The following is a 20,426-nucleotide window of genomic DNA, read 5'->3' as shown; positions in this document are numbered from 1 at the left end:
AAATTCACTTCATTTTTCGACTGAACCTGTGAAGGGAGAATATTTTAAAACTGATCATTTCCCATTCAGTTCTTACACTATTCAGTACTCATGACCTGTATAGCACAAAGTATTTCACAAATGGGAAGCTGCCCCCTTGTGCTTCATGCTACAGGTTTTTGAAAGAAAGCCCTGCCTACTTTTATGAAACACCTGAAAGAACTGACTACAGTGAAAGCTCTTTTTTTATTCAAATACCATGTCTTAGTGTCCCAAATAATGTTTTGCATACAATGTAGGATGAAGCTGAGAAGCAGCATGGTCTAGTGGATAGAGGATGGGCCTGGGAGTCAGAAGGACCTGGGTTCTAATCCCAGCTCTGCTACTTGTCTGCAGTGTGACCTTGGACAAGTCACTTCATTTCTCTGTGCCTCAGTTATGGATTAAGACTGTGAGCCCTGTGTGGGAGAGGGACTATGTCCAGCCCAGTTACCTTGTATCTACTCCATCACTTAGTACATTGTCAGGCACCTAGTAAGCGCTTTACAGATACCACAGTCATCATATGACTTACGGCTCAGCATGGGGATTCTTTAGAAAGAAAGCCCCATTTACTTCTATTCGATACCCCCCAAAATTGGCAGGATATAAACGTTTCCCCCAGGCTGTTATTTAGAAGTGATCTACATATAGATCTGGATCTGTGCTTGACTTTCTCTTTTATTTTCCTTTGTCCTCAACTTCATCTTTCCCTCCGTCTCTCATTTTTTTCCTCTTCCTCTCAGTCATACAGAGAGTAAAGAACATCAGCCATATTTTTCTCGGTCCCTCAATCCCTTTCTGGGTGACCCCCCCACATTCCCTCAATGTCCTCTCCCTCTCCTGGCATTTTTCCTCACGCTCTTATTGTCCTCATAACTCTGATTTTATTTAACTTGTGGTGTGAGGCCATATTGATATTAATAACAGTTGATCTATAATTGTAATGTCTTCAACCAGACCGTAACTTCACACTGAAGAGTTTCAATTACAGTAGGTCTGCAGTTAGCTTTTTGAGTTCTTAAACCCTCATGGCATTTCTCAAAAGAATTTCACTGATATTTTACAGAAGCTAGCAAGTCAGAGCAGTTCAGGATACAAAGAGTAGTTTGGGCTGTATAAAATGTATTATTTGGAAGTATTTGAAAGCAACCTGTTTCTTGTGCAAGAAATCATGTTGGGAATTTAAAACATAGCACAGCTATGAAATGAAAATTCAAATGACAAGACTCTACAATTATGCAAAGAAATTGATTTCTTCAGTGGGATAATCACTTCAATTTTGCATTTTACTTGTTCTTTGCATTTTTTAGAAATGTCCTTTTTCAATTTCCACCCACTTCAGAATAGTTCTCTGTACTAAGAGACATGATTGTTCAAACAATACTGAATCAGAAGTGTGTTTGAGTTGAAAATACCAGTTATTCTGTGTAACTGTACAATATGAAATTTTCAACACTTGTCATTAAAAATAAACATTGCAATTGTTTGCTGAAATATTTTATGACACTGTAGAACTTGCCATATTGCTCTTGTGATCAAGATTTTACTTCTGCCCCTGACCAGAAATGATTATTCCACGAGAATTTCAGAAAAAGAAAGCCCAATGTGCCTGTCTGGGGGAGGGGGGTGGGGGGGCTACCTGTTAGTGGGCAGAGGTAGGCCTACTGGTTTTCTAGGTGATATAAGGCAAGTCACTTAACCTATCTGGGCTTCAGTTTTCTCAGTCGTAAAACGGGAATAAAAATGCCTGCTCTCCCTAATTTTAGATTTTATGTCTCATGTGGGACAGGGACTGTGTCCAGTGTGATGATTTCATGTCTAGCCCAGCATTTAACACAAGATAAACAGTTTTTTTTAATAGTATCTGTTGTGTTGACTATGTGTCAAACACTGTTATAAGTGCTAAGATAGATACAAGTCAGTAACCTAGGACACAGTTCCTGTCCCTCATGGGGCTCACAGTCTAAATAGGAGGGAGAACAGGATAACTGAGGCATAGAGAAATTAAGTGACTTGGCCACTGTCACCCAGCAAGCATTTGGCAGAGCCGGGATTAGAACCCAAGCCCTCTGATTCCCAGGCCTGTGCTCTTTCCACTAGGCCATGCTGCTTCTCACTTAAGAATTATGTTCTTGCTATCTACTTGGCAGTTCTGAGTCAAAATGTGAATCTGCCTCAGTGATCGCCCCCCTTCTAGACTGTGAGCCTGTTGTGGGCAGGGATTGTCTCTCTTTGTTGTTGAATTGTACTTTCCAAGTGCTTAGCACAGTGCTCTGCACACAGTAAGCCCTCAATTAATACAATTGAATGAATGAATGAATGATCTAAAGAGTAGCGAGCCTTTTTAGAGACCAGTAGCCGAAAGACCTGGTTTGCACCTAGTCTCCCTTGCCTCCCCTCCGGAGCGAGACTCTGTCGCTCTTCTCTCTGTCTTGGGCCCGAAGGGGCAGTGCTGTGAGCTTCGTTGTCTTGGCTTCTTGGGCTGGAAGGCTAACAATAGCTGGACCGCCCTGCCCCTTTGATCCAGAAATGGGCAAGAGGTGGAACCAGGATGGCAGCTCTACTTCGTACACTCTGTGGGCAGGACACAGACCTGGCCTGACCTAGTGACTTTGGGATTCTCATCACTGGGCTGGAGAGTGAGCCAGAGCAGTGCCTACGGGGGCGATCCAGCCCCTTCCCTGACAGTAAGCTGCCTCCCCCTAGCCTTCCTCCCTATCCCTTGTGTACTACTCACCCACTGCCCTCATCAGTAAGCAGCAGCTGGGTCCAGGGCAGGCCAAGAAAGCAGACAGGAAAGGGGGCCCCTCCTTCCCATCCCCCAGTGCTGGGGCAGGAAATAAGAGCAGCTCCTGTTCCAGACGCTAAGTGCCCAGACTGGCAGAGAGCAAGCTGCACTCTGGGCAGGGACGGGAACCAGAGCAGCCCCCATACCATCAATCAGTCAGTGGTATTTGTTGAGCGCTTACTGTGTGCAGAGCACTCTTCCAAGCGCTTGGGAGGATACAATTTATTAAGAGTTTTCAGACACGTTCCCTGCCCACAGGGCACTTCCAGTCCAGAGGACTGTGTGCCGCATGCCCTGATGTGGCAGAAGGTAGGCTGGGCCCTGGGCAGGGGAAGGAGCCCTGTGCAGTCATGTACCATGTGGCAGCGGACTGCTGGGGCATGGAGTGAGGGCAATACTTGTGCCCAGGTGCTGTGCGCAATGATGGCAGGCCCCACGGGCACCGGCGAGGAGATAAACTCATCTCTAGACTAAGCTTGTGGTGGGCAGGGAATGAGTCATTCATTGTTATATTGTACTGTTCCAAGCACTTAGTACAGTGCTCTGCACAAGTAAGTGCTCAATAAATATGACTGAATGAGAAAATGAACAATTCAACCAACCTGCACCCCAGATGCAGCACAGCTTACTGACCTGCAGCCCAGTGTGGAGTTAAGCAGTGGCAGAGGAGGGCGGAGGGCAAAATGGGGAAAATGGACAAGCAGGGTAAAGGTTTGCCTGGAAATTCCACCTCCAGACTTGCAGCTCGTTGTGAGCAGGGAACATGCCTACCAACTCTGTTGTATTGTCCTCTCCCAAGCATTTAGTACAGCACTCTGCACATAGGAAGTGCTCAGTCAATACTATTTGATTGATTTGTTGGGTACCTATGCCTACTGTGTACAGAGTACTGAACTAGGCATTCCTGTGACTCCTGTGACAAGTAATATAACAGTTGACCTTTGGCCCTATAGAAAATCTCAGGACTGAGACCTGCACATAGGATTTGGGGGTAATAACTCCTATCTACCCCAGTGCTTACAACAGTGCTTGACACATAGTAAGCTCGTAACAAATACCACAATTAATAGACGAGACACAGCCTCAAACGCTGTCTTAACCTTTCTCTCCCTCTCTCTTCCTTTTCCTTTCATCCTACTCCCCTCTTCCTTCACCTTTCCTCCTCTTCCTTCTCCTCCTCCCTGTCTTTTTCTCTCCCTGGGCTCAGCACTACCCTACCCCCCTCGCTATGTTCCCCCACTGTGTCCTTGGAAGGATGCATAGGGATAGGGAATACCAGGGGATGACGGGTCACTGCTGCCCAAGTTCCAGAATTCCTACCAGAGCTCAGCAGTCATCTCGACCGAAAATGTCTGCACCCAGCAGGGGCTCATGATAGACTGCTAAGCATAGGTGCCATGCTTAGCACACTTAGGCACAAGGCGGGGTGGTTTTGAGTCTCTTCTGATGGGTGAACTTAAGGGAAAACACGGCTGCATTTATGCAACACTTCTCTCCAGACCAAATGAAGGGAGGCGAGATGGCTCCCCATTCATATCTCATTGATTCTGTTCAAATTGCTAGCTGTGAATCAAACTTTAGACAGGAATTTGGAATTGATGCAACTCTGTGAGACTTTCTGCTACTCTCTGCCACTAGCCAAGAATTTGACATGTCCTTGCATCTTATGTTTCAGAACAAAGTAGAAGAGATGACTTGGAAGCTTTAGGTCACATGTTCATGTACTTTCTGAGAGGCAGTCTTCCTTGGCAAGGTTTGAAGGTAATGGATTTTGACCCTATCATTTCTAGATCAACAAGTGTTCTGCTGTTTCCCTCTTTTCGTTTGGAAGGTCCCTAAACAACACACCCTTTCAAGGCTGAAGAAACCACCCCCCACACCTCCTGTCAGACTTTCTGCTCATTTTCTAGGGCTGCCTTCTGGTGTGCATAGGGAAAGACTAGTTTGGGGTCCCTTTTCTCCCAAATAAAATAGTGCTCACCCCTTCTTCCTCCCTCCCAGCCACCCCCCTCCCCAAGCAGGAATAGAATTAGGCTTCCTGATTTGTGGGATTATAATCTCCGAAGCCGTCACTTATTTTTTTTTCAGGCCGAAACCCTGAAGGAAAGATATCAGAAAATTGGAGACACCAAACGATCCACGCCCATTGACATCCTATGCGAAAGCTTTCCAGGTAATAGGCAGAATAATACTTGTGTTTATTAGGGAAATTTACATTTTAAAATATTCTCTAAGTGAAAAAGACAAAGTATGGTTTTAAGTGGCCTGTATTTTGTACAAACATTTTCTAAAATGTTGTGTATTTTTAAGACAAAATGGCATTAACATTAGGAGAAAATTGCTTTCATCAACTGGTACATCTTTACCAGACGATGTGTGATAAGTTTATTTCTTCAAGAATAAGATTCCAATAGCTTTTGCAACCAAATACACTCAGTTCTGCCAGAGTCATGATTTCCCTATGCATCTTGACTCAACGCAGTGTCAGAGTTAGGGAATATTCTTTAAACAACATGACCCCATCTGGATACAGCTCAACATGATATTGGACGAGGCCATTACAGTGGGAATAGTAATAGTATTTATTAAACCCTTACTGTATTCAGAGTACTGTACTAAGCATTCAGAGCACTGTTCTAAGTGCTAACAAAAAGTACACAATCAATTGGTGGTATTTATTAAGCGCTTATCCTGTGCAGTGCATCGTACTAGGCACATGGGTGAGTATAATATAACAGAGTTGGTAGACATGTTCCCTGCCCACAAGGAGCTTACAGTCTGGTGGGAATTGTGGGCATACTTGCAGCATCAAACACAGTGTATCCTATAAGGCAAGGCAAGTTTTCCTTAAGGTGGGGTTCCGTGCCAACACAGCTGTTGAGTTATAGGACAACTGGGTGAATTTATAAAGTTCCATTGAATATAAAAATTTCTGTCTTGGCTCAAGCCAGTGTTCGGATGTAATGTAACATTCTGGGAGTGTCTGACTACACCTAGTGGTAGAAGAGGGAACTATAAGGTGCACAAGTCAATCAGTTTTTTTTAACAGTACTTTTTAAGCCCGCACCATTTGTCAAGCACCATTCTAAGCACTAGGGAAGATACAGTTTAATGAAGTTGGACACAGTCCCTGCCCCACATGAGGCTCATGGTCTAAACAGAAGGGAATAGGATTTCATCCCCATTTTACAGATGGGTAGCTGAGGCACAGAGAAGTTAAGTGATTTGTCCAAGGTCACACAGCAGCCACATGGCAGAGTTGGGATTAGGACCCAGGTCCTCTGACTCCCGTGCCCATGCTCCATCCACTAAGACACCCTGCTTCTCTGTTGCATTTATTGAGTGCGTACTGTGTGCAGAGCACTGTACTGATTACTTGGGAGAGTACAATATAAGAGAGTTCCCTGCCCACAACAAGCTTTCAGTCTGGAGCTATATTTCAAAATTAGGGGATGAAGAGGAAATTCATTTCTGATCCCAGCTAGTGAAAAGCACAGGCTTGCAAGCAGAGTAAACTGAGATTAGACTCTAAGTGGAGTGTGGATGTTCAATACTCATTTAGACTTCACAGTAGAAATGAACAGTTCAAATCACAATAATTGTGGTATTTAAGTGCTTACTCTGTACCAAACACTGTATTAATTTCTGGGGTTGATACAAGATAATTAGGTTGGACACAGTCCCTACCCCAACTGGGGCTCACGGTTTAAGTAGGAGGGAGAATGGGTAATAAATCCCCATTTTATAGATGAGGAAATGGAGGGGCAGAGAAGTGAAGTGACTTGCCCTAGGTCATTCAGCAGACAAGTGACCGAGCCAGTATTGGAACTCAGGTCCTCTGACTCCCATGCCCGTGCTCAAAGCTAGGACGGTCAGAAACTTGTTTTCAGGTATTAAAATCTGATATACAATTACCTTCCTAAAGACTTTTACAAGCATGTGTATAATGATTTCTTTCCTAAACAACCCACAGTATTGTTTGATTATGGCTAATGATGCCCAAACTGTACCTCAGCACTATTAATTAAATGATCGAAGAAAGAGGGTGATTAATTTTGAGTATAGGCCTTGTATGGGGAGTAAACTGTACATTGAGTAAATTCTTGGTGTTAGCGAGTTCTATAAAATCTTCCAGACCTCCATGTTATCATTTAGAGCTGGTGCTTAGCCTTTAAGCCTAATGATACTGCAACTATTTTTTCTGGGTATAAATAAGTATAACAGGAAAAAAAAAGCTGGAAGCATCCTAGTCTGCCTTGAGTGCAATTATTGGCTGGCTAAAGCAGTGTGGTTTCCTACCCATATGCCAAGAACCCAGGGCCCCTCTTCTTACCCTGGGGCACTCACAAGACATGAGGAACAGTCTGAGAGCTAGAACCCATGGTGGAATAGAAATGTAGGGCTGCAGTTAAATTGCCTCAGGCCCTGCTCACTTAACCCAGCTTGGCCTCAGCACTGGATGGCAATATGGGAGCAGTGCTGAACTGCGAGTGACCCCTGGCCTAACCAGAAGTGTCCCAAGACTCACTTTTGGGAACCACTGCCAAATTGGCATATTTGCCTTGTGGGCTACAATTGCACTAAAGTGAATCCTGGACTTTTTCCTGAGTTTGGTGCCTCTTCCATTGCAGCTTTTATGCCCAGCAGACTCCTGGGACTTGGGGTAAGTGGGGTGAGACCAGCCCATGCAAGGGTCGACTGGAGAGAACCATTTCTGGTCCTTCCCTTTCCCTCCTATGCACTTTGGAATGCTCACTGACAACTTTTCAGAGGCTCAATAGACCGTAAGCTTGTTGTGGGCAGGGAATGTGTCTGTTTATTGTTGTATTATACTCTCCCAGGTGCTTAGTACAGTGCCCTGCAAACAGTAAATGCTCAATAAATACGATTGAATGAAAAAGGAGGACACACTGGGCTAAGATAATGGTCCAGTTCAGGACCACCTGGATAGTGTATCAAGAGACCGCATATTTTCCTACTGTTTTAGTCACTATTCATTCATTCATTCAATCGTATTTATTGAGCACTTACTGTGTGCAGAGCACTGTACTAAGCGCTTGGGAAGTACAAGTTGGCAACATGTAGAGATGGTCCCTACCCAACAGCAGGCTCACTGTTCTGAGCGCTAGGGAGGTTACAAGGTGATCAGGTTGTCCCACGGGGGCTCTCAGTCTTAATCCCCATTTTACAGATGAAGTAACTGAGGCCCAGAGAAGTTAAGTGACTTGCCCAAAGTCATACAGCTGACAATTAGCAGAGCTGGGATTTGAACCCATGACCTCTGACTCCAAAGCCCGTGCTCTTTCCACTGAGCTACGCTCCTTCTGATCAGGGGGTCAGTATTGTACACTGTTTTATAGTTCTGAGTTATTAGAACAAATAATAGGAAAAGTATTTAAATGTGAAGGACACAACTAAAATTTAATTAGTGTCCCCAGATTTTCAGTAATAGGTGCTGTTCAATTAATTGTGAAGTTTCTTATGACTAAATAAGCCACAATTTAAAATAGTTTCACTGTGTCCCTTTGAACACATCACAGATAATTTTCCGTAATTGAAAAGCAGTGTTGGGAAATTAAAAAAACAAACAAACCCTAAAATGTTTGTAAGTATGTAAATTATGTCTTATTTCCCTACTTGAAAGAACAGAAGTTCTCTTCCCCTCAGTTTTATTGTAAATGAAGGAAAAATCAAAGTGCTTATCAGAATGCAAAATTATGCTTCTTGTTTGTTCAAAATAAATGCTATTATCATACTAAACTACTTAAGAATTTATGACATTCAAGTTTGGGTTTTTAGTGTACCTGTTACATAGTTTTACGAGAAAGCACTGACACAAATTGTTCTTGTTCAATTTTACCCTGTACAGATGAAATGGCTATGTACCTGCGTTACGTAAGAAGACTGGACTTTTTTGAAAAACCAGACTATGACTACTTGAGAAAGCTCTTTACTGATTTGTTTGATCGGAAGGGGTACATATTTGACTATGAGTATGACTGGATGGACAAACAAATGGTGAGTAATTAGTTTGTCTTTATGAGAAGTAGTAATTTCAAAATATCCAAGGATCGGGAACTGAAGGAAGCACTGACATGCCTCATTCACCTTCTGGAGGAGTCTGTGCCCTCCCAGTGTGTCTTTGACTCGATACGTGCCCAGCTTTCTGTCTCTGTACAGACTGATGACAGTTACTTCTTCTCTGGAGTGCTCAGTTTCTCTATTGAGCCAGTTGAATAAGGTTTTTCAATCAGTGATCTAATATGATTGTCACATTTTGGAGGTGCAGGGAGGCGTCACGGTATAGCTGTGGCTAGGCTTTTCTAAAACTTTTTTTTTACAAAGTGGCCTTACTTGAAGAAGGTATTAATGGCTTAAACATCATTTCTTCAAAAATAAATTTTGATCGCACGTAGCCATGTAGTAAGCTTTAAATTGAAAGTCCTGGACTGATTGATGACTGCTGCTCCTCTCCTTAGTGCATTGAGCTTCCCAAGATGCTTACCATTTTTCTCCTCAAAACCCTGGTGATCTCGACTACATGTTAGTACCTGCATTGTACTAAAGCCCTTCTTCATTTGTTCCGTACAGTTTCAACCACCACCTCTATGGAGGCGACTCCTAAATCAACTTCTCTAACCTCTGCAGTCTCACATTTCCTCTTTCTTCCAGGACATCCAACGGGCACCTTAAACTCAACATGTCCCAAACTAAAGTCATCTTCCCTCTCAAATTCTCTCTGCTTAAATTTCCCATCCCAGATGACACCACCACCATTGCCCCCATCTCTCTAGCCCAACCTGTAATTGTCATTTCATACATTTTTATGCTGACTGACAGGTTTGTGCTTTTGTTTTTTTCTTAGTTCACATAAGTCCAAACAGTTTCAATATGCAGTCTGGAGCAATTCATGTCAATTGTGTATTGTAGTCAACCCAGCTTTGGTCATTTTACCCATCCAACAGAGAATCAGTCACACCAGAATAGAGAAAGCATACAACAGTCCTAAAATTCAGTTTGCAGTCCTTTTTGGCATTAAATTTCATTGATCTGAGTCTGCATTATCTTCCAGAAGTCATACTTTGTAATGTGTTCAGGTATTAAAATTCTTTGTGCCAAATGACAACTTCTGTTTATTGTAGTTTTCTGTACTTAAATCAACAATTTTTTCATGTTCTTTATACAGATGGTACTAAAACCATCTGGTGCATTACTGATTTACTGTATTTTTGCCTGTTTTTTTTTAATGGCATTTAAGTGCTTTATGTTAATCACTGTTCTAAGTGCTGGAATAGATACAAGTTAATCAGGCCAGATGCAGTCCCCGTCCCACATGAGGTTTGATAAATATCCCTTAACAAATTTATTAATAAGTACTGTAATTGTACACACATGAGAGTGTTGTTTTGATTTCTAGAAATTGTACATTTTCTGGTATGATCTTGGAATGCAGAGAGAATGACAGGATTAATTAAAAAGCAAACTTTATTTCATGGCCAAGTAAAATAGCATATTTTTAAAAGTCAACCTTAACATATCCGGTCAGAAAAGGCAGTTTAAAAAGATGCCTGACTTACATCTTGCTCTGAAGATTAGTCAATAGGACTCCATACCAGGGCAGTCAGGAACATTGCATAAATGAGGAGCCTGTCTCCTCAAATTCAGACTTCCCCAGATTTGTAAAACCACGTGTTGTCTTTCAAGGACTCAGATTTGTGGGCAGAGTGAGCACTTGATGGATAAGGGACCACCGAAGGAGTGATCTATTTTTCCCATCAATTCATCTTTTTGTCCTAAGTTTTTTTTTTAATGGTAATTTGTTAGGTGCTTACTATGTGCCAGGCACTGTAGAGGAAATACAAGTTAATCAGGTTGGACACTGTCCATGTCCCACTTGGGGCTCATAGTCTTAACCCCATTTTTCTGATGCAGTAACTGAGGCCCAGAGAAGTTAAGTGACTTACCCAAGGTCACACAGCAGACAAGTGGCAGAGCCAGGATTGGAACCCATGACCTTCTGACTCCCAGGCCCGTGCTCTATCCACTACACCATGCTGCGGGTTCTTGGTTGCCTACACATCCCTGTTCTGCCCTATCCCTGACAACTTTTGAATGAGCCAGAAGTGGATTGAACCCGCATCTGAATGTAGTTTGGGGGCAGGGAGGGGAAGAGGGAGAAGAGGTTGAGAGCTCTCTGTTTCGTTTTGGGAGAGGATTGAGCGTATTTTTGCTTCGGAATTTGACAATTGATTGTAGACTTGGGATAGATTTTTGTGGCCCCAACTATAGCCCGTTAATGTGAATTTTTACAGTGCAAACTATATCTAGATGTCTGGAAGTGGCAGGGATGTAAGCCTTGTTATAACTGCAACCTCAGCAACTTGTAAAAAAAAATAATATCAGGCCTTTAAGGTAACTTCTTGCCACACGTGGAAGTTACAGTCTCAGCCTTTGCTATGAATTGCAAAATTATGCCTGGCAAGGTATTCTATAGTACCACAAGCTCATTGTGGGCAAAGATTGTGTCTCCCAACCCTTTTGTATTGCCCTCTCCCAAGTGCTTAGAACATCCAGTGCTCCGTAAAGAGTAAGTGCTCGATAAATACCATTGACTGATTGATTATGGTATTTATTACAGACTTAGTATGTGCTGAGCACTGGACTAGATATTGTATAATCAGATCAGACCTGGTCCTCATCCCACTCTGGGAGTACAATCGTAGCATATAAAGACAGCTAATTGCAAATAACAGTAAGTAACAACTAACAAAGAGAAGCAGCGTGGGCTGGGAAAGAAAGATCCACGGGCCTGGGAGTCAGGGGGCCTGGGTTCTAATCCCGGCTCTGCCAAGTGCTTGCTTTGGGACCTTGGCTAAGTCACTTAACTTCTCTGGGCTCAGTTTCCTCAACTCTAAAATAGAGATTAAATGCCTGACCTCCCTCCTTCTTAGACTGTAAGCCCCACACGGGACAGTGGCCATGTCTGACCTAATTAACTTGTCGTACCCCAGCCCCTAGGACAGTGTTTGACACATAGTAAGCCTTTAATCAATACCATGAAAAACAAACAAACAAAAAATACACAGGAATGTTAATATAAGTAAATAAATAATTCTTCGGAGGGGCCCTTACGACTACTCCAGGCAAACATCCCTTAGTTACAAACCAGCATAGTTTCCCCAGTATTGGAAGCATTCTAAAGGTAAGCATCTTACATGTGGTAGTCTGGGTGCTGGGGGATGTTGGTACGGACATCGGACTGCTGTGACCCTGGAGCTCTCCATCTAAAATAGGGGTCTGGGCCAAATGGACTTTTTCATGCCATGCTTGGGTGTGGGACCAAACGCTTACCGGAGGTAATATTTTTGCAGCCCGGACCTTGCTGTGGCCTACTTGGGCTTTGGCGCTGCAGGAAGTCAGGGGCCAGGGTCTTGGGATCCAGGACAAGGCCCATCCCCAGTGGCCCAAAAGTTAAAAGGGTCTGCTCTTTTAACCTGGGTCTCCCACTGCCATTGGAGTGTAGGTCTCTCTGCAACTGTCAGTGTAGAACCTTAGAAAGGGAACCCAAGGCCCTTATGTGTAAATATTCTTCCATTATATTGTATTCCATTTCCCCTTTCTGTAATGTATTTTCATGTTTGCCTCCCCTTGTAGAATGTAAGCTCCTTGTGTGCGGGGATCCTGTCTGTCAACAATATTCCCCAAGCGCATAATACGTGGCTCTGCACACAGTAAGTGCTCAATAAGTACCATTGATTGAGTGACTGATTGTTAGGTCCTGGTCAAGGCCTTTCATATCCGACAAACTCTCCCCACCTTCTAAACCCTATTAAAAGCACAGCTCCAAGAGGCCTTCTCCGGCTAAGCTCTCATTTCCTTTTCTCCCACTCCCTTCTGCATTGCCCTTGCAGTAGGATTTGCGCCCTTTATTTGCCCTCCTCCCTCAGTCCTACAGCACTGATATAGGTATCCATAATTTATTTATTCATATTAATGTTCATCTCCCCCTCTAGACTGTAAGCTCATTGTGGGCAGGGAATGTGCCTACCAACAGTGTTGTATCGTACTCTCTCAAGCGCTTGCTACACTGCTCTGCACATAGTAAGCGCTCAATAAATACAATTGATTGATGGATCTATTAACTAAACCAATTGGAATAATTTACATATGTTCCCTTTGACTTTTTTCTCAGTTAAATAATTGGGTCTGCAACAGTGAGGGAGAAAATAGAGCCTGTGGGCTGGATTTGGCCCGGCTCTTAATTGGCACTTCCACCTCCAGAGACTCCTCCCTGGATCCAAGCCTGCCTTGGTTAAAATCTCCAGTGGCTACCAATCAATCTGCGTATCAGGCAGAAACTCCTCATCCTCGGCTTCAAGGCTGTCCATCACCTCGCCCCCTCCTACCTCACCTTTCTCCTCTCCTTCTACAGCCCAGCCCGCACCCTCCGCTCCTCTGCTGCTAATCTCCTCACCATCCCTCGTTCTCGCCTGTCCCACCGTCGACCCCAGGCCCACGTCATCCCCCGGGCCTGGAATGCCCTCCGTCTGCCCATCCACCAAGCTAGCTCTCTTCCTCCCTTCAAAGCCCTACTGAGAGCTCAACTCCTCCAGGAGGCCTTCCCAGACTGAGCCCCCTCCTTCCTCTCCCCCTCATCCCCCTCTCCATCTCCCTGTCTTACCTCCTTCCCTTTCCCACAGCACCTGTATATATGTATATATGTTTGTACATGTTTATTACTCTATTTATTTATTTTACTTGTACATATCTATTCTATTTATTTTATTTTGTTAATATGTTTGGTTTTGTTCTCTGTCTCCCCCTTCTAGACTGTGAGCCCACTGTTGGGTAGGCACTGTCTCTAGATGTTGCCAACTTGTACTTCCCAAGTGCTTAGTACAGTGCTCTGCACACAGTAAGCGCTCAATAAGTACAATTGATTGATTGATTGGTTGCAGTTTACAATCCCTGGCACCGTGTAAACCTCATGAACAGTAGGCTACACGTGCATAGTTTACCATCCCCTGCTATCTTCATCCCACTCTTATCCTGATGTCAGGATGATTTTACATGCCGTACTGGGTACACCTCGAAAGTCCATAAGTGAGTGGCCTTTCAGCCAATATAACTGCCTACCCTGTTCTACAGTCCAAATAGCACAACTTATATTTCGCCTATGAGGTAATAAACTTTCCATTGATAGGGGTGGGAGAACGAGGGGAAGAGTTTATTATCGAAAGGCAGCTTTCTGAATGGCCTTTCAAGTTTCATGACTTAACTTCTTGTTATTTTTGATCAATGAATAAGACAAAAGAGTTCTCTCATTCAAAAGCTTGAGGATTTTACAGCTGAATCCCGGGTTGCTACCACCCCGAGGAGATGAAATAAAAATAATAATAATAATTGTGGTGGTTATTTAGTGCCTACTGTGTGCCAAGCAGTGGCATAGATACAAAAATTCTCAAAAGATACAAAGATCCTCAAAATCTCCAGTGGCTACCAATCAACGTACTCATCAGGCAAAAACTCCTCACTTTCGGCTTCAAGGCTCTCCATCAACTTGCCCCCTCCTACCTCACCTCCCTTCTCTCCTTCTACAGCCCAGCCCTCACCCTCTGCTCCTCTGCCGCTAACCTCCTCACTGTGCCTCGTTCTCGCCTGTCCCGCCGTCAACCCCTGGCCCACGTCCTCCCCCTGTCCTGGAATGCCCTCCCTCTGCACATCTGCCAAGCTAGCTCTCTTCCTCCCTTCAAAGCCCTACTGAGGGCTCACCTCCTCCAGGAGGCCTTCCCAGACTGAGCCCCTCCTTCCTCTCCCCCCCCCCATCCCCCCACCTTACCTCCTTCCCCTCCCCACAGCACCTGTATATATGTATATATGTTTGTATATATTTATTACTCTATTTATTTATTATTTTACTTGTACATATTTATTCTATTTATTTTATTTTGTTAATATGTTTTGTTTTGTTGTCTGTCTCCCCCTTCTAGACTATGAGCCCACTGTTGGGTAGGGACCGTCTCTATATGTTGCCAACTTGTACTTCCCAAGTGCTTAGTACAGTGCTCTGCACACAGTAAGCGCTCAATAAATACGGTTGAATGAATGAATGAACAAGGTAGTACGATCAACATAGTCCATGTCCCACATGGAACTCATAGCCCAAGAGAAAGGAAGAACAGATATTTTATCCCCCTTTTGCAGAAGAGGAAACTGAGCTTCAGAAGAGTTAAGTGACTTGCCCAAGACTACAGAGCAGGCAAGAAGCAGCATCTGGATTAGAACCCAGGTTTTCTAACTTCCGGTCCCTTGCCCTTTCCACCAGGCCATGCTGCTTCCCTTCATAATACAACTTCTACTATTGGGTGACTCACCCCAGGATATGCACATCCTGTCCCCATGTCATGACTGAGTGCTGACGCTAAGTAAATCCCCTTCACTGTCCTCCCTCTACTGTCTCTTTTGTCTCTCCCGTGCTCGTCCAGCTATGATTTATGTACTGTACAGTAAGGGGTTTTTTTCCTCTTTCAAAACCTGAATTTTAACTTTAGTGGTCACTGCCCCAACTTCCGCTTCCCCTGCTTTTCCTCTCCAGCCAAAGCCACTGGGATTGTGATGGGGAATTGGGGGTGACAATGCATGAGTAGCAGCAGTGGAGGTTAAGGGAGGGGGAAAGGGGAGACCGCAAGCTGGGAAGTTGGGAGGGGCGAATGACCCCAACCCTAAAATGAAAATTAAAGTTCAGAAAGGTAAGAAAATGTTGCACAGTTCCAAAGCCCTGGGGAGAAACGGGATCAGAGGTAGGAAAGCCGAAGGGAATGGGAGAATAGTGGCAGAGAGGGATCTGCAGTTTAGTTAGAATTGACCTGTAGTGCTTTGCCTGATACCAGAGTTGGTTCTGGATTGGATCCCAATTGATAACATGCAAGTCTAGGAGGAAATGGACTCCAAGGTCCAACCACATTTTCAAGGAACAGCTGTGTTGTAGGGTATACCTGCAATCCGTAATATTGTGTCCAGAGTTCTAAACTAAGATTACTGTGTTTAATGTATTTTGGGTTTCTCTTATTCCTCTTCCGTACGTGGTCAACAATGGGCAGGCGGCAGACCACAGGGCAGCCTGGGACTCTCAGCAGGGCAATCCCCATCATTTGAGAGCTCACCTAGCAACTGACAGACATGGTGGCTCAGTGCAGGTATTTGCTTTTTTTGCATGAGTAATCATCTCTCTAACGTCTGACCTTATGCCACTGCAGAGCGCGTGGCATGATTGGCTGTTAGCCAAAAAGTTTGCTCCTTTGTAATGCTCCCAGCTATTTTCTCATATTACCTCGTAATCACTCCAATCAAATTTAACACCATGTAGAAGGGCTGTCTGCTTACACCAATTGTCTGCTTATATCAGAAATATATCAACAATAATTTAGCAATCTGGCTTTCTAGCAGCAGACAGACAATTTGTCTAACAAATTATGAATTGTTCGATGCCTAAACCAGATTTATTCTTGCACAACTGCAACCTGAATATTTGTTTTAAAACCCAAATTAGTTGACAGCAAATTTTCATTCATGCCTTCCATTAAGTATTTACTCCCCTTTTCATTCCTTTTTTGCTTTGACATCTAAGTAGATTTTTAGTTTCTTAACATGAGCTGATTTGCTTTGCTTCGTACCGAGAAAGTATTTGAAGACAAAATGAACCATTCATCTTGGTTTTGTGTATGTATGTCAATATAGAGTTTATAATCTGGGTAGAGAGAACACACTTGTATTATAAGACATTACATGGTGATGATGACGGAGTCTCAGTAGTATTTATTGAGAACCTACTGTGTACAGAGAACTGTACTGAGAACTCGGGAGAGTACAGTAGAGTTAGTGGACATGATCTTAGTGGACATGATCCCTTCTCTCAAGGAGCATACAGTCTACCAGGAGAGACAGATGCTAAAGTAAATTACAGGTAAGGGGAAGCAATTGAGTATAAAGAGATGTGTATATACGTGCAACGGGGTAGAGGGGTGGTGGAGATGTGGAATGCTAAAGGGGCATTTGGTGGGCCGTGGAGGGTGGCTATAAGAAGGTGGAGTGAGTGGTTAATTAGGGGAGGCCTTGTGGAGGATATATGATTTCAAAAGTGCCTTGAAAATGGGGGAGCCCATTGTGAAGGGGAGACAGGCAGGAGACAAAGTAAATTACAGATAGAATGAAGAAAAGAATGGAATGGTGGCTCTGTGCTTAGTAATTGCTTATATAGTCGAATTAAGTCGATGAAGTACTATGGGTTGTTGTGAGCGCATATGTCGGAGGTTATGCAAAAGTGCTGAGGTGGTAGTTGGGAGGATATGACCTAAAGAGGAGAAAAATGGGTCGGGGAAGGCCTCCTTGTGGAGTTGGGATTTCTGAAGGACTCTGCAGATTACCGGGTGGATTTTAAGGGCGAGAGAGTCCGAGGTAGGAAAAAGAGCTTGAGGGAGAAACAAGAATGATGCACAGTGAGTGGGTTAGCTTGAGAGAAACAAAATAGTTCAAGCTGAAATTTAGTCGGAAAAGAGAGCATGGATAAGAGGGAGAATGTCGGAGAAGTGCCTTGAAGGCAACTTTTAGGAATTTCTGCTTAATATGTGGATAAATGAATACTTGAGTGAGTAGATGTTTGCAGAATGATGTCTTCGAAAAGTGACCTGGGAATTAAGTGTGCACTGGAGGTGGGGAGACGAGAAAGCTTTCTGATAAGTAGTCAATCCATGATATGAAAAGTGTCTGGACCAGGATGGTGCCTCTTTGGATGGAGAGGAAGGGATTGATCTGAAAAATGTTATGGATGAAAAACCAACAGGGTTTAGCAACAGACTTAATGCAAGAGTCGAAAGAGAGAAGCAGGTAAGTCGATGAAGTTCTGTGGGTTGTTTTGAGTGCATAAGTCTGGAGGTTATGCAAAAGTGCTGAGGTTCAGTTGGGAAGATATGACCTAGAGAGGAGAAAAATGCATCAGGGAAAGCCTCCTGATGGAATTGGGATTTCAGAAGGACTTTGAAGATGAGCGCCTAGTGGGTAGAGCACAGCTCTGGGAGTCAGAAGGACCCGGGTTCTAATCCCGATCCACTTGTCGGCTGTGTGACCTTGAGCAAGTCACTTCCCTTCCTTTGTGCCCCAGTTACCACATCTGTAAAATGGAGATTAAGACTGTGAGTGCAATGTAGGACAGGGACTGTGTCCAACCTGACAACAGCACTTAATACAGTGCCTACCACATAGAAAGCACGTAACAAACACCATAAAAAGTTTAATGAAGATAATACAAATAACATGGTATTTGTTAAGCACTTACTATGTGCCAAGCACTCTGCAAATCACTAGGGGAGTTGCACCATAATCAGATTGGACACAGTCCCTGCCCCACATGTGCTCACAATCTAAGGGGGAGGGAGGAAAGGCATCAAACCCCTATTGTACAGATGAGGAAACTGAGGCCTGCAGAAGTTAAGTGACTCGCCTAAGGTCACATAGCAGACAAGTGGTAGAACTGGCATTAGAACCCAAGTCCCCTGATTCCCAGACCCGAGCTCTTTCCACTAGACCAAAAATCCCAGGGAGGGTTAGAATAGATTGAACCTCATTGGATTTGGCAAGGGAGGAAGTCATTAGTGATCCTGGAGACTGCGGTCTTGGGGGAGTGGAGGGGGCAGAAGCCAGATTTTAGTGGGTCAAGAAAGTAGTTGGAGGAAGGAAGGAAGGAAGGAAGGGGTTTGGACAGGAATGGTAGCGAGGAGACGGAGCAGTCATGGGAGGGTGCAATGACCTCCAGAAAAGTTATTTTTAGTATAAGGAATATGTGAATGTGTTTGACAGTGGAGGGGAAAGAACTACCAGTGAGCGAGCATTTGAAGGTAGAGGTTGGGGTTGCGGGGAAGAAGAGTAGGAGCAAGTGTTTTTAGAAGATATTGGCAGCGGGGGGGCATTGTATGACACAGGGAGTGAGGGTAGGTTTTGAAAGCAGGTGGGAGATTTTCTCTGGAGAGGGTGCTGAGAAGGATGAGAGAAATGATACAGGGAATGGAAGGAGATGGGGATGTGAAGGGAAGATTTTGGGGAGCGCATGCCTGATGATTTTAGTGTTTTCAGTGAGGTCATCAAGGGCAAAGACCAGGGAGTGGGGGAACTGGGGGTTTCATGAGGGACTTACTGTCTGGAATGACTGGTGAGGGGAATGAGTATGGGAGTCGACGAGGGAGGAGAAGAAGTGTTGCTGAAAGAAACCAGTGGCCTAGTGGATAAAGCATGGACCTGGGAGCTAGAGGACCTGGGTTCTAATCCCGGTTCCACTACTTGCCTGCTGTGTGCCGCCTTAGGCATGCCACTTAAGTTCTTTGTGCCTCAGTTTCCTCAACTGCAAAATGGGGATCCAGTTCTTCCTCCAACTTAGACTGTGAGCCCCAGGTGGAACAAGGACTATATGTATCCAGCCTGACTAACTTGTATTTACCCCAGTGCTTAGTACAGTTCCCGGCACATAGTAAATGCTTAACAAACACCATTAAAAAAAATGGATAGAGTTAGCAAGAGAGGGTGGATTTGAAGTGGTTGAAGTTGGCCTGGTGTCTGGATATCTCCTTCCCTTCCCCACAGCACCTGTATATATGTATATATGTTTGTACATATTTATTACTCTATTTATTTATGTATTTATTTATTTTACTTGTACATATCTATTCTATTTATTTTATCTTGTTAGTATGTTTGGTTTTGTTCTCTGTCTCCCCCTTTTAGACTGTGAGCCCACTGTTGGGTAGGGACTGTCTCTATATGTTGCCAATTTGTACTTCCCAAGCGCTTAGTACAGTGCTCTGTACATAGTAAGCGCTCAATAAATACGATTGATGATGATGATGATGATGATGATGATATCTGCCAGTAGTGCTCTGCAGTATGAGCAATGCCTGCTCTAAGTGTCCTGGGGACCAAGGACATGTGTACATAGACACGATCATCAGACTAACGAGGATCAACTCTGATACTGGAATCATTTTAGTAGTGGCATTGATGGAAGTCAAGGGCAAAAATAGTACCTATACAGATGCCCTAAGGAATTTCAGAGTGAGCGGCCCCACCATGTGTTCACATACTGTTTCTACATAACCCCTGACTCTCCAGTAATGCCCAAAGATGAGAGTGAAAGGGACACCCTTCCATAGAGCTAAAATTATAAGTATCTTATTCATTCATTCATTCAATTGTATTTATTGAGCGCTTACTGTGTGCAGAGCACTGTACTAAGCTCTTGGGAAGTACAAGTTGGCAACATATAGAGATGGTCCCTACCCAACAGCGGGCTCACAGTCTAGAAGGGGGAGACAGACAACAAAACAAAACATATTAAGAAAATAAAATAAATAGAATATGTAAATATGTACAAGTAAAATAGAGTAATAAATCTGTACAAACATATATACAGGTGCTGTGGGGAGGGGAAGGAGGTAGGGCGGGGGGGATGGGGAGGAGGGGGAGAGGAAGGAGGGGGCTCAGTCTGGGAAGGCCTCCTGGAGGAGGTGAGCTCTAAGTAGGGCTTTGAAGGGAGGAAGAGAGCTAGCTTGGTGGATGTGCGGAGGGAGGGCAT

At 44.0% G+C, this 20,426-nt stretch overlaps 1 protein-coding gene across 8 annotated transcripts in view; it reads left to right on the top strand.

Moving 5' to 3' along the window:
* The window catches only part of CSNK1G3 (casein kinase 1 gamma 3), a 112,405-nt gene that overhangs the window by 79,724 nt on the left and 12,255 nt on the right, over positions 1-20,426 (top strand). For 7 of the 8 annotated variants that reach the window (XM_038770017.1, XM_038770016.1, XM_038770018.1 and 4 more), the window contains 4 exons: positions 4,485-4,570; positions 4,898-4,982; positions 8,679-8,827; positions 15,910-16,005. In XM_038770017.1, coding sequence (XP_038625945.1) covers positions 4,485-4,570; positions 4,898-4,982; positions 8,679-8,827; positions 15,910-16,005 — 416 coding nt within the window. The remainder of the gene's footprint in view (positions 1-4,484; positions 4,571-4,897; positions 4,983-8,678; positions 8,828-15,909; positions 16,006-20,426) is intronic. The other variant, XM_038770020.1, reaches the window with a different exon arrangement.

The sequence above is a fragment of the Tachyglossus aculeatus genome, chromosome X4, assembly GCF_015852505.1.
Source record: "Tachyglossus aculeatus isolate mTacAcu1 chromosome X4, mTacAcu1.pri, whole genome shotgun sequence".
NCBI classification, from domain to species: domain Eukaryota; kingdom Metazoa; phylum Chordata; class Mammalia; order Monotremata; family Tachyglossidae; genus Tachyglossus; species Tachyglossus aculeatus.
Note: the sequence above shows the minus strand (reverse complement) of the source record. Positions and strands in the feature narration are given on the sequence as shown.